At 40.8% G+C, this 23,256-nt stretch overlaps 2 protein-coding genes across 3 annotated transcripts; one reads left to right on the top strand and one right to left on the bottom strand.

Moving 5' to 3' along the window:
- Positions 1 to 592: 592 nt before the first annotated feature.
- On the bottom strand, positions 593 to 8,414 carry capns1b (calpain, small subunit 1 b). The gene is made up of 12 exons (XM_069710536.1): positions 8,331 to 8,414; positions 7,165 to 7,297; positions 6,405 to 6,463; positions 6,206 to 6,242; positions 5,362 to 5,454; positions 3,630 to 3,687; positions 3,419 to 3,483; positions 2,744 to 2,812; positions 2,399 to 2,477; positions 2,020 to 2,136; positions 1,337 to 1,395; positions 593 to 911 (listed from the first exon to the last, which is right to left on the bottom strand). Exons 3-12 carry the CDS (start codon positions 6,449 to 6,451, stop codon positions 885 to 887), a joined length of 651 nt encoding a protein of 216 aa, XP_069566637.1. The 5' UTR covers positions 6,452 to 6,463; positions 7,165 to 7,297; positions 8,331 to 8,414; the 3' UTR covers positions 593 to 884.
- On the top strand, positions 8,409 to 22,810 carry LOC138627880 (transmembrane protein 87A). Of its 2 annotated transcripts, none has more exons than XM_069710518.1 (21): positions 8,409 to 8,546; positions 9,207 to 9,279; positions 9,390 to 9,487; positions 9,939 to 10,058; positions 10,196 to 10,252; positions 11,233 to 11,298; positions 11,897 to 11,962; positions 12,106 to 12,250; positions 12,566 to 12,627; positions 13,147 to 13,330; positions 13,418 to 13,517; positions 14,207 to 14,300; positions 15,691 to 15,761; positions 16,254 to 16,360; positions 16,460 to 16,518; positions 17,053 to 17,156; positions 17,245 to 17,318; positions 17,857 to 17,918; positions 18,697 to 18,749; positions 18,832 to 18,862; positions 20,934 to 22,810. In XM_069710518.1, exons 1-21 carry the CDS (start codon positions 8,409 to 8,411, stop codon positions 20,973 to 20,975), a joined length of 1,806 nt encoding a protein of 601 aa, XP_069566619.1. In that variant the 3' UTR covers positions 20,976 to 22,810. The 2 variants fall into 2 exon arrangements, with proteins under 2 accessions (XP_069566619.1, XP_069566618.1); XM_069710517.1 differs by lacking the exon at positions 15,691 to 15,761 and adding an exon at positions 14,428 to 14,507.
- Positions 22,811 to 23,256: the final 446 nt, after the last annotated feature.

The following is a 23,256-nucleotide window of genomic DNA, read 5'->3' as shown; positions in this document are numbered from 1 at the left end:
TGTTTCTGTGGCAACAAAATTTCACCTCTTGGAGGAAAATCTTATCTAAAAAAAAATAGCATGTAATAATATTTGAAAAGTATTTTTTTTCATATGATATGAATATATGAAGTTATTTTGGATCATTTACACTTCATTAACCGATATTTATTAAGAATTAAATTTATAATAAAATATGATATTTGGGGCATAAAATAATGGCTTCTTTATGCCTGAAATCACGGCTCCAAAATCCTCACACGACCATATTCTCAATCTTTTTTAATTTCATCATTGCATTTCTGTTTTGATTTTGTGGCATTTTTTTAATGTATTTTGTCAAATTTAAAGCACTTAAATTCATACCCGTCTGAAAATAAAAAATGGTTCACGTCCAATGCAGAAACTTTTCTGTTGTTACAACGATGTCAGCTGAAACCGCTCAAGGATAATTTAGATATTTGTGTCTCTAAAATCACGACTAGAAGTTCCTCCCGATCGCTGGAGAGAAGCTCTTTTCTTGCACATACGTCACAAATATCACGATGATTTTTCTGAACTGGTTTGGAAAAAAAATAGAAGAAACTCCCCCACAAACTGGACTCAACAACACTTTAATGTCAGTTCTGTTACTTTATTATTTCAAACATTCGTTCAGAGTAATTATTTTTTCGTAACACAGGAAGACGCTGCAGCGTCGCTGCAGCAGCTCGTTTTGGTCCCAGATTGTTTTGTTTTTTATTTTTGCCCTTGATTTTTAAGCTCTATGCTGGCATCTTGGTCCCGTTACCATGGAGACGGCGAGGTTTTCAAACACGAATTGCACATCCGTAAGCGCACACACACACACACACACACGCGAGTGTAATGAGAAGAGGGTGTGGTCGGCTTTTCCCTCCGTCGCTTCACGAGTACATCGTCAGCTGAAGCCACTGATGGAGGAGACAGAAAGGAGAGTTTCAATTTGAAAATAATCCAAAGCATCATCCAGATGAAAAAAAAAAGATCTGAATTTGTTAAAAAAAAAAAAAAAAAAGCAGCGTTGAGGATGTTGTTTTTTTTTGCCCTGAGCATCGCCTGTCAGGCTGAACACAAGCTGCTCCTCTCTTCCCTGTGGAGTTTATCAAAAGCTGTATGCAAATAAACATTAAGGCTAAAGAGTCGTTCTCCGACAACGTTTATTTGAGGAAAAATATATATACTTTTATTTCCAGCTAAAATAGGCTACAATTTAACATTAGTCAAAAATAAGATGAAAAATGTTTCTGTGTTATCAGGAAATTAATTTTAAATTGGATTAAAACAGTTTAAACAGTTTTATCTCATACATTATAAAGTACAGTTTTTAATGTTTTACCTCCTTGATGTTCAGGTCGATGGAGCCGCTGTTGTCCTTATCCAGAGTCTTAAACGCTCCTGCAGAACACACACACACACACACACACACACACACACACACACACACACACACACACACACACACACACACACACACACACACACACACACACACACACACACACACACACACACACACACACACACACACACACACACACACACACACACACACACACACACACACACACACAGAGACATACACACACACACACACACACACACACACACACACACACACACACACACACACACACAGCGCACACACACACACACACACACACACACACACACACACACACACACACACACACAGCATTACTCATGCATCATTTATGCCCGACGAGTCGATCCCATCTCGTTAATGTTTAAACACGATTATAAGGAGCAGAAGTCATTGATTTAATAATATTAACTTGATCTTGCATAATAAACATTTCGTATATTTTGTTACAAATCAAATTAATATTGATTTAGAAGCGAACTGCCAAAGAAGGAGTGATAAATATACATGCTGTACTATTTGTCAAAACAAAGGAAAAATCAACTTAAACGGACATTTAATAGTAAAAATCTGACTTTGAGGAAGATGAGGAGGAAGAGGAGGAGGAGGAGGAGGAAGAAGAGGAAGAGGAGACTCACTGCACATGGCGTCCAGTCGCACCAGGCAGCCAATGAAATTGTCAAAGTCCATGTTGCCGCACTCATCGCTATAGCGACGGATAATCAGCTTGAAGAGCTGGTCATTCAGAGGGAAACCTGCACACACACACACACACACACACACACACACACACACACACACACACACACACACACACACACACACACACACACACACACACACACACACACACACACACACACAATTAGTTTGAAATGAATCAGGAGTTTGCTCATTGTTTTTACACACACACACACACACACACACACACACACACACACACACACACACACACACACACACACACACACACACACACACACACACACACACACACACACACACACACACACACACCTGCACACTTGAAGGCCCTTGGCAGCTCGTCAGCGCAGATCACACCTGAACCATCGGCATCCTGGGATAAATACACACCCTGGAAACAACACAACAAACAAATAAACATGTAGTGAATAAAACCCAGAAAGAAAGAAAGAAAGAAAGAAAGAAAGAAAGAAAGAAAGAAAGAAAGAAAGAAAGAAAGAAGTAGAAGAAGAAGCAGAAGAAGAAGAAAAAAAATAAGCAGAAGAAGAAGCAGAAGAAGAAGAAAAAAAATAAGCAGAAGAAGAAGAAGAAGAAGAAGAAGCAGAAGAAGCAGAAGAAGCAGAAGAAGAAGAAAGAAGAAGCAGTGTGTGAACTGACCTGCCATCTCTTGATGTTGTTCCAGAGGTACTTGAACTCATGGAAGCCCAGTTTCCCTGTGCTGTCACTCTGAAGGCAGCCGTGGTCAAAGGTCAAACTCCACCATGACTACTACAGGTTCTGGTTCTGGTTCTGGTTCTGGTTCCGCTCAGGACCGAGGATTTAAGCAACATTACAGGAGAGGGGGCGTGGCCAGATCGCCGTCGCACCAGTAATGACGTTAAAACACCCTCGAGCGTGACATCCTCCAACAAGTTACCAACTAAAATAAAACACGTAATCTAAAGGTGTTCATACTGTGGGGCGGTTGCGATCTCCGTTTCCACGGCAACACACGGAACTACGGCTAACAACCGGAGAACTACCAGTCGGGTCAGCAGACTCGGACGTAACGTACTTACTCCTCCAGGAAGTAGTCGGACCCTCAGCAACCACCCGAGCAGTTAATAGACCTACAACACCTAGGAACTACATCATATTACATATTATATGAAATTCTATTCTAATCAAATACTCCCATCGAGGAGGCGGAGTGATATTTCTAGTGATGATGTCATGCCGATTTGAGCCCAAATGTTCAGTGGACCAATCAGATCGCTGGGTCGGAGCTGCCTGTTGTGTCATCGGCCCGCAGAACTCCTGCTGTGCTGGTTTCCTGTTTCAGTGGAAGGATACGTCCATGACGGCGACCATGCTCCTGCAGGACTCGATGCTGAAACCGTCGGTCCTCAGTTTTCCATCTGAGGTGAAAGAGCGACGACATGTTTTATAGATTTTATAGGTTTTATAGATTTTATAGGTTTTAACGACACGCAAACGTGAACGACTTCGAATAACAGTTTAAAAGTTATCAGTCAGAGGATGTGGAGAAGTTCAGCGGACTCACGCTTCGCTATGATCTTGTTCAGGATGCTCATCAGCTCGGTGGGACTCACCTCCATGTCCTGTTAACACACACACACACACACACACACACACACACACACACACACACACACACACACACACACACACACACACACACACACACACACACACACACACACACACCAGAAGGGGTGTTTGATTTCTCCACAGAGGAAACCCCCAAACTAAGTGAGTCACGTCTGATCTGACTGACTCAGACCAGTCAAGCTGTTTCCGTTTCATTTTTCTCAGATATTTCTTTTCCAGCTTCTGACTCACCACTGAAAGAATTTATTTTATTATTTTTATTATTAAATCACGAACGCCATCCAGACGCTCAGATTTGATCACGTGTTGCTTTCTCCGAACGTGTTCCTGGATCATGTTTACATCTGGTGGTTTCTTCCTTTAAATTAAACTCCTCTTTGACGACTCTCCTGCGGTGAGGGAGTCGCGGTTTACAACCTTTAAACGGTAAACAGGAAGTTTCCAGAAAACAACAAGCAGCGCAGCAGGCTCCGCCTCCACCGGACGCGTGACCCCGCCCACCCCCTCGGCACCTTCATCACCATCTTCATCGTCGCCCTCATTAAGTGTTGTTGAGCCAGAAGGAGAAGAGGCTGAGTTCTGGTCTGATGGGTGGACACACCCCTCTGATGAGTCACACACACACACACACACACACACACACACACACACACACACACACACACACACACACACACACACACACACACACACACACACACACACACACACACACACACTGTGTGTGTGTGTGTGTGTGTGTGTGTGTGTGTGTGTGTGTGTGTGTGTGTGTGTGTGTGTGTGTGTGTGTGTGTGTGTGTGTGTGTGTGTGTGTGTGTGTGTGTGTGTGTGTGTGTGTGTGTGTGTGTGTGTGTGTGTAAAACACACCCTAGAGCCAACTGCAGTTTCCACATGTTTGTCAGAGGACACGATAAATGGCTTCGCTGTTTGTCTTGACGCGCTGCGTCTGATCTGATGTTAAAGAACAATCTGTCCCAGAGAAGCCCAAAGAAACCAGCTGACTTCTACTTCCTGCTCCGGAGGTTTCTCCGTTACCGGCGGTTACCAGCTGTATTTACACTGTGGAAATGAAAAGGGTTCGAGTTGTAAACATTTTTCCTTCTTTGGCTTTGGATTTCCGAGGAGGCCACAGAACCTGCCGGGTGGGTTGAAGCCAGACAAAAGGCAAGCGAGCGGACAGGTGGCTGGACGGAAGAGGGCGGAGTCAGGAGGGCAGAGGGCGGAGTCAGGAGGGCAGACAGGTGTGGCAGGTGAGGAGGGGTCACGGTTACTAGTGGGAACGTCCCCGGTCCAGGAAAACAAGAAAGTCCGGTAACAGGGTGGAGACAGAAAATGTCTGCGTCCCAATTTAATAACACAAAAACTAAAGAATTCAAATACAGTTTAACCATCAGATCGGTCAGATCCACCCCTGGCTCCTCCCCCCCAGCTCGTCCAAATATGGTCACTTCCTGCTCCGGAATCTGAGTTCGAGGCGGTAGTAACGTACACAACTTAATGTATTTAACTTAGTGGGCCGACAGGTGTATTACAGGCTGATCTTGTGAAATGCTGATGTTGTGAAATGAGCCCCCCCCCACCACCACCACCACCACCACCACCCCCACCCTCCACCCCCCACCCCCTCCACACACACACAGGAGGATGAAACAAGATGGACTCACATCTCCAGCCAGCTGCTTAAAAACCCTCCGAAACTGCTTCTCCTCATCGTTCTCGTGTGATTCGGAGAAGTTCAAAGGCCTGCGAGGAGGAGGCTGCACACACACACACACACACACACACACACACACACACACACACACACACACACACACACACACACACACACACACACACACACACACACACACACACACACACAGAGAGTCTGTTAGCTCACACACATTCCTTGTGTGTTTGTTTGCTTATGAAATCTTCCACTGGTGTTGATTCAATCACAGTTTGTAAGTTTGCATGTGAAGCTGTTTGCAGCGAGGACACAGAAACAGAAGATTTAATGTATGTATTATTAGTATTATTTATAATAAACAAATATATATATAAAAAAAGCAAACTTAAACATACAGGTTTATAATTCAGGATTTAAATGTGCTTTTAATGAATGTTATTGGGGTCATAAATTACTGTAATTCTCAATTCATCAAAACATTATTTTAAATATATATTAATGATTTTTTTTTCTGCAAATTTTGTTTTTTTTAACAGTCAATTGTTCACAAATCTTCTGACTGCTGACTAATCGAGTCATTTTCCAACCATCAGTTTTAAATTTCTCCAGTTTATCGGCTGTAATTTAGTTTAGTTAAACTGTGCATTTTCAAAATAAAACGTTCAGGGGTTAATAAGCAAAAGAACAAACGCAGCATGTAAACAGACGGTCTGCAGTGCAGTACGTGAAATATATCCGTTTGAGAAGAGCTGATGAATAATTCAGACAACATGAGTGTGAGGAAGATGCTGCTTCATCAAATTTTACTCTGAAAGTTTCCCCCATGTTGTACTTACAGGGTCTGAAGGAACGAACTGAGCAGGGTCGATGTTGCTGTTGGAGATAAAAACAAAACAAAACAGGGGACTGGTTAGCTTAGCTTAGCACAAATACTGGAAGCAAAGGGAAACTGCTAGCCTAGCTTAGCACAAATACTGGAAGCAGTGGGAAACTGTTAGCCTAGCGCTGTGACAAAATGAAATATGTGCTTCTCACCTCACGATATTAATGAGGCCTCCGATTAAATTCTTTGCCAGAAACATCTTGCTGCGTATCTGATGCAGAAAAAAGAGGATAAACAATAATTAAACATTTAACTTGTGAAGGAACAAGAAAAACAAGAGAAGCAGCTTCGTCAACATTTGGATCATTAAAAACAGGAAAAGATAATTATACAAATTGTAAAATCACAGCTGAAACAATTGGTTTACTCATAATTCATTTGGTTTACAGAAAACTATCTACAATTATTTTAATGATTAATTAGTCATTTTTCAAACAAAGATGTCACCGTTTATAAATTCCAGTTTTTAAACTGAGATTTTCCTGCTTTTCTCTGCGTCATTATGTTAATTTTAAAGGATATTTTCGCTACTTCCTGATATTATAATGAAAATAAGTCTCACATATAATCAGTCAATAAAATATAACTGTAAACTCTTGATTTAATCAGAGGTATTTAAAGTTGTTTCAATAAGATAGGAGTCGACTGACAACTTTTATTTTGAAAATTTTAAACTCGTAAACACATGCCTGAGTGTTTTTAGGAGAATTTCGAAACTTGAGTTTGTCACTTCACTTCAACTGCTTTCAGTCAAATCAAACTCTGAGTTTAGGAAGGAGGTGACATTTTATTTTGTAAGTTTCCACAACATTCAAAAACCTTTTATGTAAATCTGCAGCATCAAGTTTCAGCGCAGAGCAGCTGGAAAAAAAACCCACGCAGGAAAAGAAGAAAGGTTTAGTTTGAACTTACTGGAGGTTCTTGTTCTGCTGAGGAGACCGAGAGGTGACACCGAGCCGGAGAGACGTGAAGGCGCCGCGGAGGAGGTGGAGGCGGACAGATATTCAGTCGGCGGGACGTTCCCACTTCAAGAGTCCAAGAAAACCTGCCGAGCAGAAGTTCCTTCACAATGCATCATCATCATCATCATCATCATCATCATCATCATCAACCCCACCCAACACACACACACGCGAACCCCCTCCCTCCCCCCCAGGTCCTAACGTCCTCCGAGTTACAAGCAAGGAAAATAGAATAAAAAGAAATAAACAGTCCGTGCTGCGTTCAGGGATCAACATTAAAAGTCCAAAACTTCGCTTTTGAAATTCTTTTTTGTTGTTGTTGTTGTTGTTGCAATCTTCCGATCCGTATGGTGCATTTACGGTCTGTTTTGTTTAAACGTAGTTTCTAGGAGTTAAGTCGTAGACGCCACTGATTATTATCAGTTAATCGTAATTAATTGTTTGGTTAATAAAACCTTAAAATGTGTTCAGTCTGACTAACAGCCAAAATCCCAGAGAGCTTCTATTTATTGTGTAAATATGGGGAGCAGCTATGTTTGGAAAGAGTTGAACATTTTTATAGTTTATTTCTTCTTAAAAAAAAATGTAAGAAAGTGAAAAAAAAGATATAATAATGATAAAAAGATTCAAACAACTATACTGCGAAGGCTTCACACTCATAATGAAAAACACAGAAAGGGACATGGACTCCCTCTTGTGGTCACAAGGGGGCACTGCAACAGAACATTGGGGATATGGGCAGTTATTTTTTTTATCAGCATTATCAATATTATTATCATTATTATTTGACAAATATCACCAGTTTGAATTAAAAAAATTCCATTAATGACGCATTTTTTTTAATCTGGAGATCACGTGACTGTTGCTATGCCTCCATGTGTGTTCACGGCCCTCCAGTGGTCACATTGATGAATTACAGTGACATCTGTCAATCTAAATGTGTAGGCATAATGCTAATGAAAGTCAAATCAGTTAGCCACTACGTCTTTGTGTCCCTCAGTGAGAACAATGCGCACATTCCTCGTAGTTTCAAAATTAAATCTAATTTACTTTGTAGTGAAATTTTTAATCCCCGACTGGACCTGAAGGCATCACCACTCTTCCGCGTGACGTTACCCGGAAGCAACTTGTTGTCAGTTGTCGCGGTGGCTGGCTCTCCAGCAGCTGTTTTCCTTTGCTTCCTGGTGGGCTCAAATGGCGCGCTCCGTGGGTCCGGGTCGTGCCGGTCCGGGACTCTGGTCCTCGGCGCTGCTCCTGCTGGTGCTGGCGGCCGTCAGCGGGCCGGTCCGGGCCGTGTCCGAACCCGGGAAATGGATCCAGAACATCGACAGCGTGAGTTTCCTGCTCGGGCAGCGGTGTCCGAGAGTCTCCGCAGCGGCTGTTCGGACGCTTTAAACGGGTCAGAGAGCGAAAATAAAGCCGCTAAAAGCAGGTTTGGGTTCCGGTTTTGGTCGCTGAGCACTTCTGCTGCTGCTGCGTCAGAAACCTGACGTCACAAAGACGGCGCCGTCGGATCAGCGTGTTTAGAACACGCGTCTGAGCTGTTAAAGTGTAGTTTATCTTAACGGGAATAAATGACTAATTCCAGTATATATATGATAATAATGTAATTATATCTACAACTTCATACTTGAAACACGTGACTCGATATGACCTGTCGGTGCTATTAAAGGTCCAGTCTGCTGGATTTTAGGGAACGTATTGGCAGAAATGTTTGTTCACTGCATAAGATCCTCCAAGTTAAAGGTCCGATGACGCACTTAAACACCAATTTCATAAAATTAATTAATTTGCAAAAAATAGATTTGATGAAATGTAAAAGGATATTGTTCAGTAGTGACGTATCGGTACCAGCGTAGTAAATATGAACTCGTTTTTAGGTCACATGACTGTTTCGCAAGTGACTTTTTTATTTTGAAAGGTTTCCGATTTAATCATCGCTCAGTTTCTTTTTGTGGTTTCATGGTTATTGAATGACTGTTTGTTTTTCAGGAAACTCTGAAGAAGCAGAACCTTTTCTACTTCGCTAAAACTCTGTTCAAAGACAGCATCATCCATCTGAAACGTAAGCGGAGAAGATCACAAGTTCATTTTCATCTTTTGTCTCCAGCAGATTGTTATTAAATGTGATTTTTATTTTTTTGTATCATGAACCTGATTTGTTTTTGCGTTCAGTGGTGCAGGAGGATTGTAACGCCTCGTCTCCCGTCCAGCTGAGCGTCTCTTGGTATTTGAGGAATTCGCACTGCCGAGACGAAGTCTCCAGAATGGACGTAAGACGCTCCCGTTTTCTATTTACGGCTTTTGGTCTCATTTTCTTTCCGTATAGATTTTTTTTTTTTGGTGGTCCTGTAAATCTGTATTTACACATATTAATTGTTTTGATCTAGTTTTCAAAATACGGCATATCACAATATCTTTGGAGAAAAACGAGCAGTTTGACGACTCCATTTGGAGCTTGAAGAAATTGTGACGGAGCAAAATGATTACTTGATTAATTTAAACTAAAATCTGCTGATAACTGATGGACACATTTTATTCACTTTGGATTTGATGAGAGAAGTTGAATGGGAGTCTATGGAGCCGGAGGCTTTTTGGAGCCGACCTCTAGTGGCACTCGCTGGTATTGCAGTCTGATTCTTTTTAAATGACCACCTGTGGGTCCACCATGTTTACATGACCTCATCTGTTGCTGTCTGTTGTTGTTTGTTTGTTTGTCTCCAGCCGACGGTGGTTGAAGGTTACTTCAGGTCGACGAAGGTCGTGCCCGGTGGAGGAAGTGGGTTCTACGCTTTCCACCAGTATCCTGCCATCACCTGCCAGAGACACATGAACCCCGACACTGTGAGAGACACACACACACACACACACACACACACACACACACACACACACACACACACACACACACACACCTTGTGTGGTGATTGTATATTAACGTGGGTTAATTTTAATTAATTTTGGCTTGTTTTGTGTCTCAGTTCGGCCTGGATAACTTTACGATGAAGGTGCGGCTGACGGAGCCGCCTCAGGAGCAGGTGAGAGACATTTCCTGTTTCTTTGTTAACACAAAAGTCATTCATACACATTTAAACGCAACATACGTTGACCGAATTAAAATATACAGCAGCGCTTACCCTTTCTGATGATATCCGTCGTTTCTCTGTATGACGAAGCTTTTTTTTTAGTCTATCCAGTTTTGGAATCACAGCTGACTTCTGAAGCGTGTCCAACATACAGCCGACGTTACATCCCACTTTGTATGAAGATATAAAATAACAATGTATTAGTGTGACTACATACAGCCGAGTTATCAGCACATATCATGAGTCCCTGTTTGGGCCACCCGGAGTCATTCATGACATTTATTTTCCGTCAGGCACATATTTTTTTTTCTAAATTGCTGAGTAATACAATGTCCCACAAATATGGTTTAGATATTTCCAGATTCTAGACAATCTCCTCTAAAACAATTATGAAAAGATATCTCTACCGACAGTATTTTATAGTGAGAAACATATTAAAAACAATTTCATAATAAAAATTGTTTGTCCTTGATAAAAAGGCTAATTAATACAATCTCTAAATATTATCAAATTAAAGGATGAAAGATTGAGATAGCCTCGACTGTCCTTAAAGAAATAAGATATAGCATGAATGGTTAGCCGCAACAGTGATCGAGATATGAGCTTAAAAGTGAAGGAGGTGAAACTCCCCTGAAAATAGGCTGAAGGGCTCAAAGGCTCGTACGATCCGAGTTACCTGAACATGCAACTAGAAGTCCAGTTTTACTTGTCTTCAGAGATGAAATCATTCCCACGTGAGACGATAACCCTCATCACAGCTTCACGCATTCTGGTTTGTCTGGTGTCGAAGAATCCTGCTGCTTAGTTTCCACTTTGAACATCACACCGAAGCGTTTCTCGATAAACTGATGAACCTTCACGACATGTAAAACTACTTTAAACAAACTATTCATAACTGTTAAACATTTTAAATCTGCTGTTTGTTTTTCCAGTCAGTCACACTGAAGACTTCCGGGGGGAGGAGGAGGAGGGGGGACATGGTGCCTCCTCAACCAAAGGTGTGCATCCAATTTTTTATTTTTCTCTCTTACAAACCAAAAGTCTCAGGACTTATTTCAATATTGATCTTAGTCCTCAGTTTATTGGAAGAAAAGAAGTTCTGGACCAAAAGAGAAAAATCTTCATAGCAAAAAAAAAAAAATTAGATAAATTATATCAGTAGGATCTTTTTCAGGCACTTTGTTTGTTTTTAATTTATTTGTTTGTTTGTGAGCAGGATGACTTAATAGACTGATTTTCATTAAACTTGAATTATTTTGTACTTTTAATATCAGATAGAAACTTTGGTGAAGTTTTTACTTATGGTTTTATCTTGATTTCTTTTTTTTTTACCACAATAAGTTTCGGTCATAACAAGTTAAATGTATTTATTTGTGTATATTTATTTTATATATTTTCTTTTGCCAAATAAGTCAAAATAACCCCATGTGGTGGACGAGTGTCTGACCGGAAACGTTGCACACCAACGCTTTTATCTTCAATTATTGTAAAGATGACATTGAAGAACTTTGAAACTCATATGTTTAGTCCATTGTGTGGTAATTTTTTCATTTATTTTCTATAACTTTGAGTGTGTTTGTCATCTGTGTGTCTCAGCCTGCTGCAGCAGAGAAGAAAGACGCTTCAGCAGAAGCACCAAAATCTGCCGTCGCTCCTAAAAAGGTCTGTCAGATTTAACCTGCCCAGTGTGACCAGGAGGTTTCTGGTTTGAATCCCAGGATGTGTAGACCCCCCCTGTTACAGAACTAAACTAAACAACAATACAAGTTACTTTTACACTGAAGCTCTTCTGTCTTGTTGCTCAGGCGGCTGCTTACCCTCACTTCGATGCGGTGGCCAAGAGCTGGGAGGATGGACCCTACATGTTCATCCTCAACGTCACGGAGATCAAAGACAAGAGCCGAGCCTCCGACGCCGCCGCCAACCCCCTGACACCCTGGAGCATGCAGCGTCAGTAACATCAACACTTCTTTGACCACAGCTGTTAACCATCGTTACATTCTGCCACCCTACCGGTCCTGGGTTCATATCCCGGACGAGCCCCCAAATTATGTCACGACCACCGAGGTGTAACATAATAAAAAAAAAAAGCCGAACTCTGGTTGTAGCCAAAACAGAATGATGTTTATTTCCAACTAAAAATAGTAATAAACATCATATTGATCTGCCACAAAGAAACAAAATGCTGCTGAACCGATCAAAATGAATAAAAAAAAAAAAAAAAATCCTGATTCTGATTCTCATAGTGTCTGTTTGTGTTTACAGTTCAGATCAGCATGAAGGGTCCTCATGACTACATATCCGCCTCCGAATGGCCTCTGATGATGGTGAGAGCGCACACACACACACAAACACACACAAAAAAATTATACTTAAAAAACAAAAATCATGCAGCTGTTCGCCCGTCTGATGTTAATATGTATTTTTGTTTCAGTCGTAATGAAGAAAAATATTTTTAATACGGAACTTTTTTAGCATCTTTGTAAAAGACTCGGCAGCTGGATGTGAAAGCTGTTTTGGACACTGATTCCTGCTGAAGATACAAACACTTAAAATGTGTATTTTAAATTTTGAAAAGCTTTTTTAAACTGCTGGTACTGTAGTTTGTTTTATCGAGTTTTACTCAAACAGAGAGAAACGACGAGATAAACTAAGAATGTCATCAGACTTAAATTATAAAAAGTAAACGCAAATAAGAGAAGTTGATGCTTTTTGAATGAAAGCCTATGGTGTCTTTTTGGAGCGAACCCCCTAGTGGGCGCTGATGGTATTTCACTTTAAGGGCACTTCCGCATTGGCCCTTATTTTTCAGTGTGTCTGACAAACCGTTGTTCCTCCGTGTCCAGTTCTACATGGTGATGTGCATCGTGTACGTGCTGCTGGCCGTGCTGTGGTTGGGGCTGTCGGCGTGTTACTGGAGGGACCTGCTCCGGATCCAGTTCTGGATCGGAGGCGTCATCTTCCTGGGCATGTTGGAGAAGGCCGTTTACTACGCCGAGTTCCAGAGCATCCGATATGAGGGCCTGTCCGGTAGGTGACGAGGTTCGGCGGAGGTGCCGACGCCAGTTCAAGGCAACGGTTTAAAACACTAACGACGTGTAATGTGTCCTCCTGCAGTCCAGGGGGCGGTGGTGTTCGCCGAGGTGCTCTCTGCAGTGAAGAGGACTCTGGCCCGGGTGTTGGTGATCATCGCCAGTCTGGGATACGGCATCGTCAAGTGAGTCTTTCCATCTCACAGCACTTTTGGGTTCTTTTTCCTTTTTTTTTTTTTAAATCCACTCCTAAAATTTACTTATTAATTAATAATTAACAGAATAATTCATAACAACCAAAACAAATCTTGAATATTTTCTGCAACATGTGCAATAATTTATGGGACATTTGTGCAATTTATATTAATTTTATATGCAGCATTTGACAGGATTCCTCCTGTATTTACAATGCAATGTGCAATGACAATAAAGGTGTTCTATTCTATTTTATTCTATTCTATTCTATTCTATTTTATTCTATTCTATTATACATTGCAGAAACTGTGTATCTAACAAAGTAAAATCAGATCATTTGACCTCCATTGAAGTAAATTTCACTAATGAGCATCTGTTACTTGAGTTACTTTCAACCAGATACATGAAACACTTCACGGCCGTGGAAAACTAATTTTAATCAGCGTTCATCAGAAAATATGACATTAATTATCTTGTTATAAAACTTATGTACGCGTTTCTGTCTTTAAATTCGTGATATGTTATTATGTTGATGGACGGTGACTGTTTTTTTTCTTTTCTCTAATGTTGGTCGAAGCTTTGTTGCAGTGTTAATTTAAGATAATTTTTCTGGTCCTCTTTCGATGACATATTTCACCGTGTCCCTGCCGTCATCGATCCTCCCGTCTGTCTCCGTCAGGCCTCGACTCGGCGCTCTGCTCCATCGGGTGGTCGGCGTCGGTCTCATCTACCTGATGTTCTCCATCATCGAGGGAATCCTGCGAGTCAACGCTGTGAGTCCCACAAACACTGCAGCACTGTGTGTGTGTGTGTGTGTGTGTGTGTGTGTGTGTGTGTGTGTGTGTGTGTGTGTGTGTGTGTGTGTGTGTGTGTGTGTGTCTAACCTCTCTCTGTCTTCAGGATCGAGGAGACAACAGGAGCAGTAGAGTTTTGTGTGACATAGTGCTGGCCTTCACTGACTCCTGTGTTGTCTGGTGGATATCCTTTAATGTGTAAACACACCATAAACTGTTTCTAAAAGAGTTCGTAGCTTCAGGTCTGTAAAATGGTTCTGATCCAGAAGTGACTTCAGCTGCAATACCAGCGAGTGCCACTAGAGGTCGGCTCCAAAAAGCCTCCGGCTCCATAGACTCCCATTCAACTTCTCTCATCAAATCCAAAGTGAATAAAATGTGTCCATCAGTTCTCTCGGTGTTGTTAGCTAAAGTCACTCCTTCTTATTAGTTTTCTGGAGGTCCATCTGAAAATAATCCCTCATTCATTAGAAAAGAAGATTCAAGAAGACCTGGTTTTGGGGGCGTGTCTGTTTGATTGACAGGCCTGCGGTGCAGTCAGGTTACAGCTATCGGTGGGCGGGACGTAGTATTGTCAGGTTTCCAATCAGATCGGTCAGATCCACCTCTGGCTCCTCCCCTAACTCGTCCAAATATGGTCACTTCCTGCTCCAAACCACTCCGAACTAACAAAGATGGTGACGGACAGAATCTGAACTGGAGGATTCATAACGTTCACAAACCAACGATGACATCACTGATGGATGATGACATCACTGATGGTTGATGGTTGAAACACACACATGTAAAACACAAGATGTATTTCCTCTGATTACAAGGAAGTTTTATGATTCAGGAGAAAAACTAGCTAATCAGCCAGTGAAAAAATTATAGTGATGACTTTTATTTTTGTGATAAAACATATGAACAATGAACACTTTCAGCTGTAAAGAAATATATCATCATGTTTTTTTAATGACAGATTTGAGTTGAGAATGAACCTCCACACCAGAAGAAGTAAAAAGCTTTATTTGTAGCAGGCAGCTGTGTTGTACTTGCAGCCACCAGGGGGCGATAATAACACACAGTCCTCCTCCATCAGGCTCTGTACTAACAGATCAGATGGTTTTCTGAGTGATGTGTTAAGCTCCGCCCACCTGCTGTACCTGCCGCTCGTTGACCTGAGTGAGGAGCGCCCTGTCAGCTTTTCTGTTCCTCCTCTCATCCCTCTTCTTCCCTGTTGTCTCCCTCTGTTTGGCCTCTCCACCCTTCCTCATCCTCATCTTCATCTTGTGTCGTACAATCGGTTGCCCTCATTCCTTCCTCCTCCTCTTCCTCTTCCTGTTCCTCTTCTTCCTCCTCCTCCTCCCCTCCTTCTCTTTCTCTGTAGGCTGAAGATGATGTAGCTCTCCTGGCTGCTATTCCCCTGGTTGTGCTCGACTGCACCCTCTGTTGGTGGATATCCGCCACTGCACCTCCGTCCCTCAAAGTTTCTTTGAATTTTTAATCTCTTTTTTTCTGATTTCCTGCCTTGCTTGTGATTTGTGTTCAGTAGAAAAGTTGTTGAACGGAGTGATACGTGAACGGCGTTACGCTGCTTTCGTAGTCGTAGCCGGGAATGACGTCACAACCGGAGTGTCGAGGGCGCTCCAGTCTTCGAAAAGCTTAAGTTAGCCAATAAATGTGTGAAATGAGACGCAAATAAGACATCAGTTACCTCAGCTTTTACATTCGTTGATGCTCACAGCGGCCATCTGGGATTTAGAAGTAATTTTTTCTAATTCACGCAATTTTACCCCAAAAATAGAACTCAAAACCCAAACTTAAATTTAAAAAAAAAAAATCCATCGCAATATCAAACGTTTCGGATCTGAAAACACCCCCACCCCTCCCCCACCCTCCTACCGAGCTCCATCCAGCTGCTCCAGATGTTCCTTGACCGTGTCGCCACATCTTCGTGAGTCTGGCTCAGACGATGAAGCTGCTGCGTCTCCGGAGGAACGTGGTGAAGCTTTCCCTCTACCGACACTTCACCAACACGCTCATCTTCGCCGTCATAGGTACGAAAACGTCCTCCTCCGTGTGCTCGCCGTCTGCCGCGAGAAAATATCACGTGTTTTAAAGCTTTCTGACGCGTTCTGTTGTCGGGGTTTTTTCAGCGTCGGTCATCTTCATCGTTTGGACCACCAAGACCTTCAGGATGTCCAAATGTCACTCGGTAAGTACCAAACAAAATTCTTCTGTTATTCCTTTGTTTTATTGATGCATTTCTTTTGTTTCAACATTTTATTTTATAGATTTTGTTCACTGGCTAAATTTACATGTTTTTTTTTCTTCAAATGCAGTGAAATATTGTTTTTACTTTAGAAACTGGAATTACTGCCTGAAATAGTTTTTTTTTCATTTTCCTCCAGACGTAATTTCGATGCTCCTGCTGTTATATATTATAAGAAAAAGCATGAATCGTGTTGTATATAAACTTTATATTCTAGTTTTATGTTGTAGTTTTATTCATTTTCTTCATTCAGTTCTATTAAAAGTATTTTGTCTTTGTTTGTTTTGGATATTTCAGCATTAATACACAGTTCAGTTCTGTGACTTCGAACTAAATATGTTCTCTGATTTCGTCTCTAAATCCCTAAAAAATAAAAGTTGTGATTATTTGTGTGTGTGTGTGTGTGTGTGTGTGTGTGTGTGTGTGTGTGTGTGTGTGTGTGTGTGTGTGTGTGTGTGTGTGTGTGTGTGTGTTTAGGACTGGAGGGACCTGTGGATAGACGACGCCTTCTGGCGCTTCTTGTTCTCCATCATCCTGTTGGTCATCATGTTCCTATGGCGACCGTCGGCCAATAACCAGAGGTAGGAGGTGGTGATGTGAGGGAGGGGGCGGGGTTAATAATCTCTAATTAACCGAGTAAGTAAATCGGGTTTCTGTGTTGTGCGACAGATACGCCTTCAGCCCTCTGGTGGACGAGGAGAGTGAGGAAGAGGAGAAGGAGCCCATGATGAACGAGGCTTTCGGTCAGGAAACCTTCATCACTTCCTCCTTTTAACTTCCTTCCTCTATTTCCATCGAAAACCTTCCGTCTTTCCACTTCATATTTATGTTTATCGTACGTTAACGTGATGGTGTGAACGTCCCAACATCAAACTCACTTCGTCTGACCGTTGATTATTGATCAGTGGTTGAACTTCACTCTGCCGGCGGTGTGCAGCTGTGGCAGACTGAGGATCTGCTAGCTTCACCTGCAGAGTTTCACTGCACCTCATCTTTTATTTTGAAGGAGTCTGATCAGTTTAATAATAACACACACCTGATGACGAAGAGACGTTTATCGGCACCGAACATCGGAACATATAAATACAAATTACATTTCCTGTTTGACCTTTAAGGTCAAATAAATATCAACTTAAATATTACAAACAAAGCCTGTTGCTGAAATGTGACAGAATTAATCAAACAACGTGATGAAATCAGAGTTTTCTAATGAATGATTTGAACAGTTGCGGTCAGCTGAATCATTTCTGGTGCGTTTGTTTTTCACTGCTGTGTCTCCAGAGGGGATGAAGATGAGAGGCACGAAGAACGAGATCAACGGCTCGGCCAAGGCCAACAAAGTGGTGAGTGACAGACGTCGAGAGTGAATTAATTCATTAATCAGACTTTATTTATAGAGATCTTTTCATATAAAATCAAAGCTGCATGAAAACAATAACCTCCGCATCCACACCAACACACACACCCTCAATATAGATGGACAGATGCAGGTTTAAAGGTTAAAGAAAGTAATATCATAAAATAATATATCAATAAATACACAAGTAAATGAATAGAATTCAGTTAAATGACTAAAATAGAAAATAGGAATTTTCAAATTGTAAAAACAGACTAAGATGTACAAACAAATAGCCAAATACAATAAATAAAATTTAGTTAAAAGTTGAATAAATTACAAAAATTTTGATAAAAAGATCTACCAGGAAATGAACCTGACTAAAATATATGAATAAAAAGTTAGTAAGTATATAAGTAATTAGGTAAGTTTGTAAATAACTAAGTAAATATGGAATTAATTAAGTAAATAAGGAATTAAGTAAATAAGTAACTAAGTATATAAGTGAGTAAGTAAATATCTAATTAATTAACGAGTAAATAATTAAGTTAATATGTAAATATGTAATTAAGTAAATAAGTGTTATTAAAAACACAAGTGAGTGAATAAAGAATTAAGTAAATAAGTCAATAATTACGCAAGTAAATAAATAAATGAAATCCAATGGAAAGCCAGAATAAAAAGGTCAGTCTTGATTTAGTTTTGATTAAAAGTACAGCAGACCAGAGATGAACATGTTCTCCACTTCCTGTTCCAGATGTGTGACGTCATCCTTTGTTTTTCAGGACGAGGACTTGAAGTGGGTGGAGGAGAACATCCCGTCGTCGATGGCCGACGTGTAAGTCATCAGCCTCTGATTATTCTCATGAATAAATAGGAAACAGCGGTGATGCTGACGGTGTTGTGCTTCATCCTCGCAGCGCCCTGCCGCCCCTGCTGGACTCTGACGAGGTACGTCAACCTGGTTTTACTCCCTTCGTTCCTTTAGATGTCGTCTGAGAGTCTCCGTCGTTAAAAACAAAAAATACAAGCTTATATAATAATAATAATAATAACAATAATAATAAACTTTATTTGTCGAGCATCTTTCATACAAGAAATGCAGCTTAAAGTGCCTCCAAAATGAATGCACTGCATCATAAAAACTGATATAAAAGAACATAAACATGTTAAAATGTGATTTTACGTGTGCAGATGAACACGCTCGTACGTAGACGGACGGACGTGATTAATTTACACTCATTGTTAAATGTTGAGGCAGATATTAATCTCCTTTTTTTTTTTTTTTAAAAAAAACTACAAGAAAAACAACCTGCTCAGCTCCTGAAATAAAACCACCTCAAAAAATGAAATGAATGCAAAAGCATGGTAATAACATTTAAGTTTATTATGAAAGTTTACAGCAATTAATAAGGTGTGCACACACACTTCTCACATCTGAAGTTCTGATTCTGAGCAGCAGGTGGAGGCAAAGCACCAGCAGAGATGCTGTGTTGCCACGGTTACGCCACACCGTTGTTTACCCTCCTCTCTGTTGTCATGGTGAGCCGTGTGGACGGTTCATGTTTGTGTTTTGCTGTTAACGATTCCTACAAAAAAACAAAACAAAAAAAATACACAAACCCGTTGTGACTATTTATTCTGATTAAAAATCTTCCGGAGACGAATCAGAATTTTTTTTTTTTTTTTTTTTTTTCCATCTCGTCCGTCCGTCCGTTAGTTCGGACCGTTTTCCCCCCAAATTATTTACTCTTTCATCTCCTGACAGCCGTTTGAAGTCACTCCGCAATCAACAAAGTGCCTCTTGTATAAAAAAAATATATTCCTCACGTAAGCCGCTGTATGAACACTGAGAGATATTAAAGTCCATAGGAAGTATTATGGGATGCCCTGTGCATTGTGAGGACCGGAGTGAAGGAAGCCTTGTATAGATAATAATAAACGAGAAGTGCAGCTGTGAATCTGCCCGATTAGAAGTCGTTTCTTTTCCTCCCTCCTGTTATGCAACGTATTCTTCTGATCTTAACCTGCCTGATATCACAAATGATGTAATTCATCGTGATTAAGGAGGGAATTAACCCCCTTCCTCCCCCGCCCTGATCTACTGATGTAAAGTCGCCTTTTTCTTTTTTTTTTTTTTTTATTCTGGATGAAGGCGGCTGCAACAAACCGCTGCAGGAGCAAAAAAAAAAAAAAAAAAATTTACTTTTAATCATGAAGGAGGTAATTAAGAGGAAATCTGCGCTTTCCTTCATCATCCTCCATCAGTTCTTCGTTAGTCCTCTTTAGGTTAAAAAAATTTTTTTTTAAAAAGGTTCGTTATTTCTGCCGGAAACGGTGAATTAACTCACCGTCCCTCATAAACCCGACAAATTGGCTTCTGCTGATCTCTGCTGTCACTCCGTCGGAAACAAAAAGGAATCATATTAACGATGTCTGAGGGATGAAGGTCGGAAAATAAACGTAAAGATAGAGAGCAGAGGGAAAGAAGAACAAATAAACTACTGCGGGGACGTCTCCGGGTTTTTATTATTATATATGAAACGACACTTTAAAAAACTACAGAAAAAAATAAGGCTCTTATATCTTGTTAGAGGAGAAAATCTTTTTAATCTGGCTTTCTAGTTAAGTTTATCATCCTGAGTTTAAATTATAATTATTGTTTTTTTAACCTGGTGTTTTTCTTTATTTTTTTTTAAATTTTCTTTATTGATTCTTACACCGTAGTTTTATTGTTTATTTAACCTACATTTTTACAATATTTTTTTATCTTATTGTTCCTTTTGTTTGCTTGTTGATTTGCTGTATAAATAATGGATATAATGCTTCAGTCTAAAACAGAGAGGCCCGTACAGAAGTTCATTAAAATGTAATACCACTGAGGTCCACTAGGGGCTGCCTCCAACAAACCTCCGTCTCCAGTAGACTTGGAAAAAGCTAAATCAGACGAGATCAGTAATTACAAGATTTTAAAAAATGAACCTCGTATCGGTGTTTTTTTTTTTTTCTTTCTCTGCTGCAGGAAACCCTGACGACCAAATTTGAGATGTCCAAGATGGAGTGAAGCAAGAACGGACAAACGGCGGGAACATGAAAGAGGAGGAGTGTTTGAGAAGTCTAGAAAAACAGAAGGAGAAAGTAATGAAGAGGAACATCTTTTCTGGAGAAGATGGAGGGAAGACGGATGAACGAGGGAACGCAGAGTGTCGGTTTGATTTCATCCCTGAATTTATGAGCTTTGTAAGCCTTGATTGTACAGACACTGGGAGGAGAATCGACCACACAGATCCTTCTTATTTTTACTGCTTGTTTGTATTTATACCTCTCTCTCTCTATATATATTTATACACACACATATATATATCTATATATATATAGATATATATATGAATATATATATTTTGATAGATTAGATCTTAAATGTTGACGTTCTCGGCTTCGTTTTGTTTCGAGATGTGATTTTTTTTTTCATCACCGTCGCAGAAGCTCCGCCCCCTTCGATGACGTTGAGGTTTTTGCTTTTTAAGGTCAAGTTGTAAAACCCCAAAAAGTTGTGAATTAGAAAAAAGAAGAAAAAAAAATAAAAAGTTTTGGTTTCTATATTTTTCTCGTGCAGTTTGAACCATTGAAAACGGTTAGCGTAGTTTCTGACCACCTGTTGCGATGTTGAGTCGGCCGTTAGCCTCGCAGCCGAGATATTTTAACTCTAGTTTTGCACAGCGGGAGGAAGCGTTTACGTGTTATTCATCTATAATATTTTGTAGCGTCCCCAACCTTTTTTTTTAATTATTATTTTTTCCTCCAAGGTCGGAGATATACTCACTTTAAACAATATGCAATATAGACGTGACCTATAGGGGGCAGTATGGAGATGTGTCGGGAATCAGGAACCCGCAAAAGAATACACGGAAACAAAGTCCGATACCGTTTTGTCCGTGCGTGGCGGGAAATCCCCAAAATATGATTTTAGTCCCCCGATAAGTTCAGTCAGTAGTAGCGACCCCCACTCCCCCTCTGGTGCGCCCTCTGGTGGAGTCCTCCGGTAGCACGGCGAGTAAAGAGGCGACGTACGTGAGCGATAAGTCGCGGTTCAAACTCAGCTGTGGACTCAACTCGAACCGACGGAGCGTCTCCGTCTGGGTCTGATGTCCAGCTTTCACCGTCCTCTTCTTGTCTGCTTGTTCACGCATAAACACGCGTGTGTGTGTGTGTGTGTGTGTGTGTGTGTGTGTGTGTGTGTGTGTGTGTGTGTGTCCCAGCCTGTTAAGTGTTGACAGTGACTTGTCTGAACGGCCCAAACTCTCCATACATCATCCAGTTGAGCTCCCGGCTGTCGGCTCGCCTTCTTATCAGCAGCATCAGATAAAATGTTAAGCTTATTTTTTATTTTTTTTTGCTTGGTTTGTGGCTGAAATTATGGCTGTCACGATAACGTTCGGTTATTTTTTAAATCTGATCCTAATCTGAGGTCTTTAATACGGAGTATCTGCTGCAGGCCGAGTCCGAATCGGCGTTTCTGTTTTCTTATATAATGCGTCTGAGAGTCGACCGCCAGCTCGACTGGGAAAGTAAATCCAGTTTGGACGAGACGAGAAGCTCTTAAGGTTTCATTTTGAATCTAACGGTGCAGAAGCCGTTACAAATGAAAAGTGAGTACAGAAAACAATATAAAATCCACATTGAAAACGTATTACTCTGAAATATCTGCAGCAGCGAGCACAGAGGGTTTTTTGTGGGTTTTTTTGGGTTTGTTGGACTGTTAAATCAATTTGAAAGACTCGTTGGATTTTGTAGTTTTGCAGAGAAAATTTTGTCTCTTCACTTTCTGTAAAATACTGTTGCTGTTTAATTTGTAAATGAATCACAAGTTAATTAATAAAAACGGAGAGGAAACGATGAGCTTTGAGTTTTATGGTCTGAGGTCCTTTCAGTGAGATCGGTGGTTGAAGACTTGAATCCGATGAATTCCTCTCCACGAAGTGTCGCACGTTTCATCGTCTGTATATGACCTCTGACGACCAAAGTTACGTCACAAAGTTACGTTGTGTTTTGGAAAGGTCACGTGACAACGGGAGATTTCTTTTAAAGCAACAGATTCTCTAAACCGTAAAAACTAACTTGTAGTGATGCTAATGAGCTGCGTGTTATACGTAATGTTAGCGTTTTTAAAATGCCTTCAAACTGAGCTCCGAATCCTCCATCTGCAAACTCTAATCTGATCTAATGACAGCAGCTGTGCTCGCCTCCGTCACCTTACTGGACTACTGAACTCCTCGCATATTTAAATCTGATAGTTATTTAATCCAACTATAAAAGCAGCTGTTACGTCCTCTTAGGCGAACACG

The sequence above is a fragment of the Brachyistius frenatus genome, unplaced genomic scaffold, assembly GCF_029030835.1.
Source record: "Brachyistius frenatus isolate BFR_SWC_R1_liver_20210118 unplaced genomic scaffold, ASM2903083v1 Contig_92, whole genome shotgun sequence".
NCBI classification, from domain to species: domain Eukaryota; kingdom Metazoa; phylum Chordata; class Actinopteri; family Embiotocidae; genus Brachyistius; species Brachyistius frenatus.
This window is presented reverse-complemented; position numbering and strand designations above follow the sequence as displayed.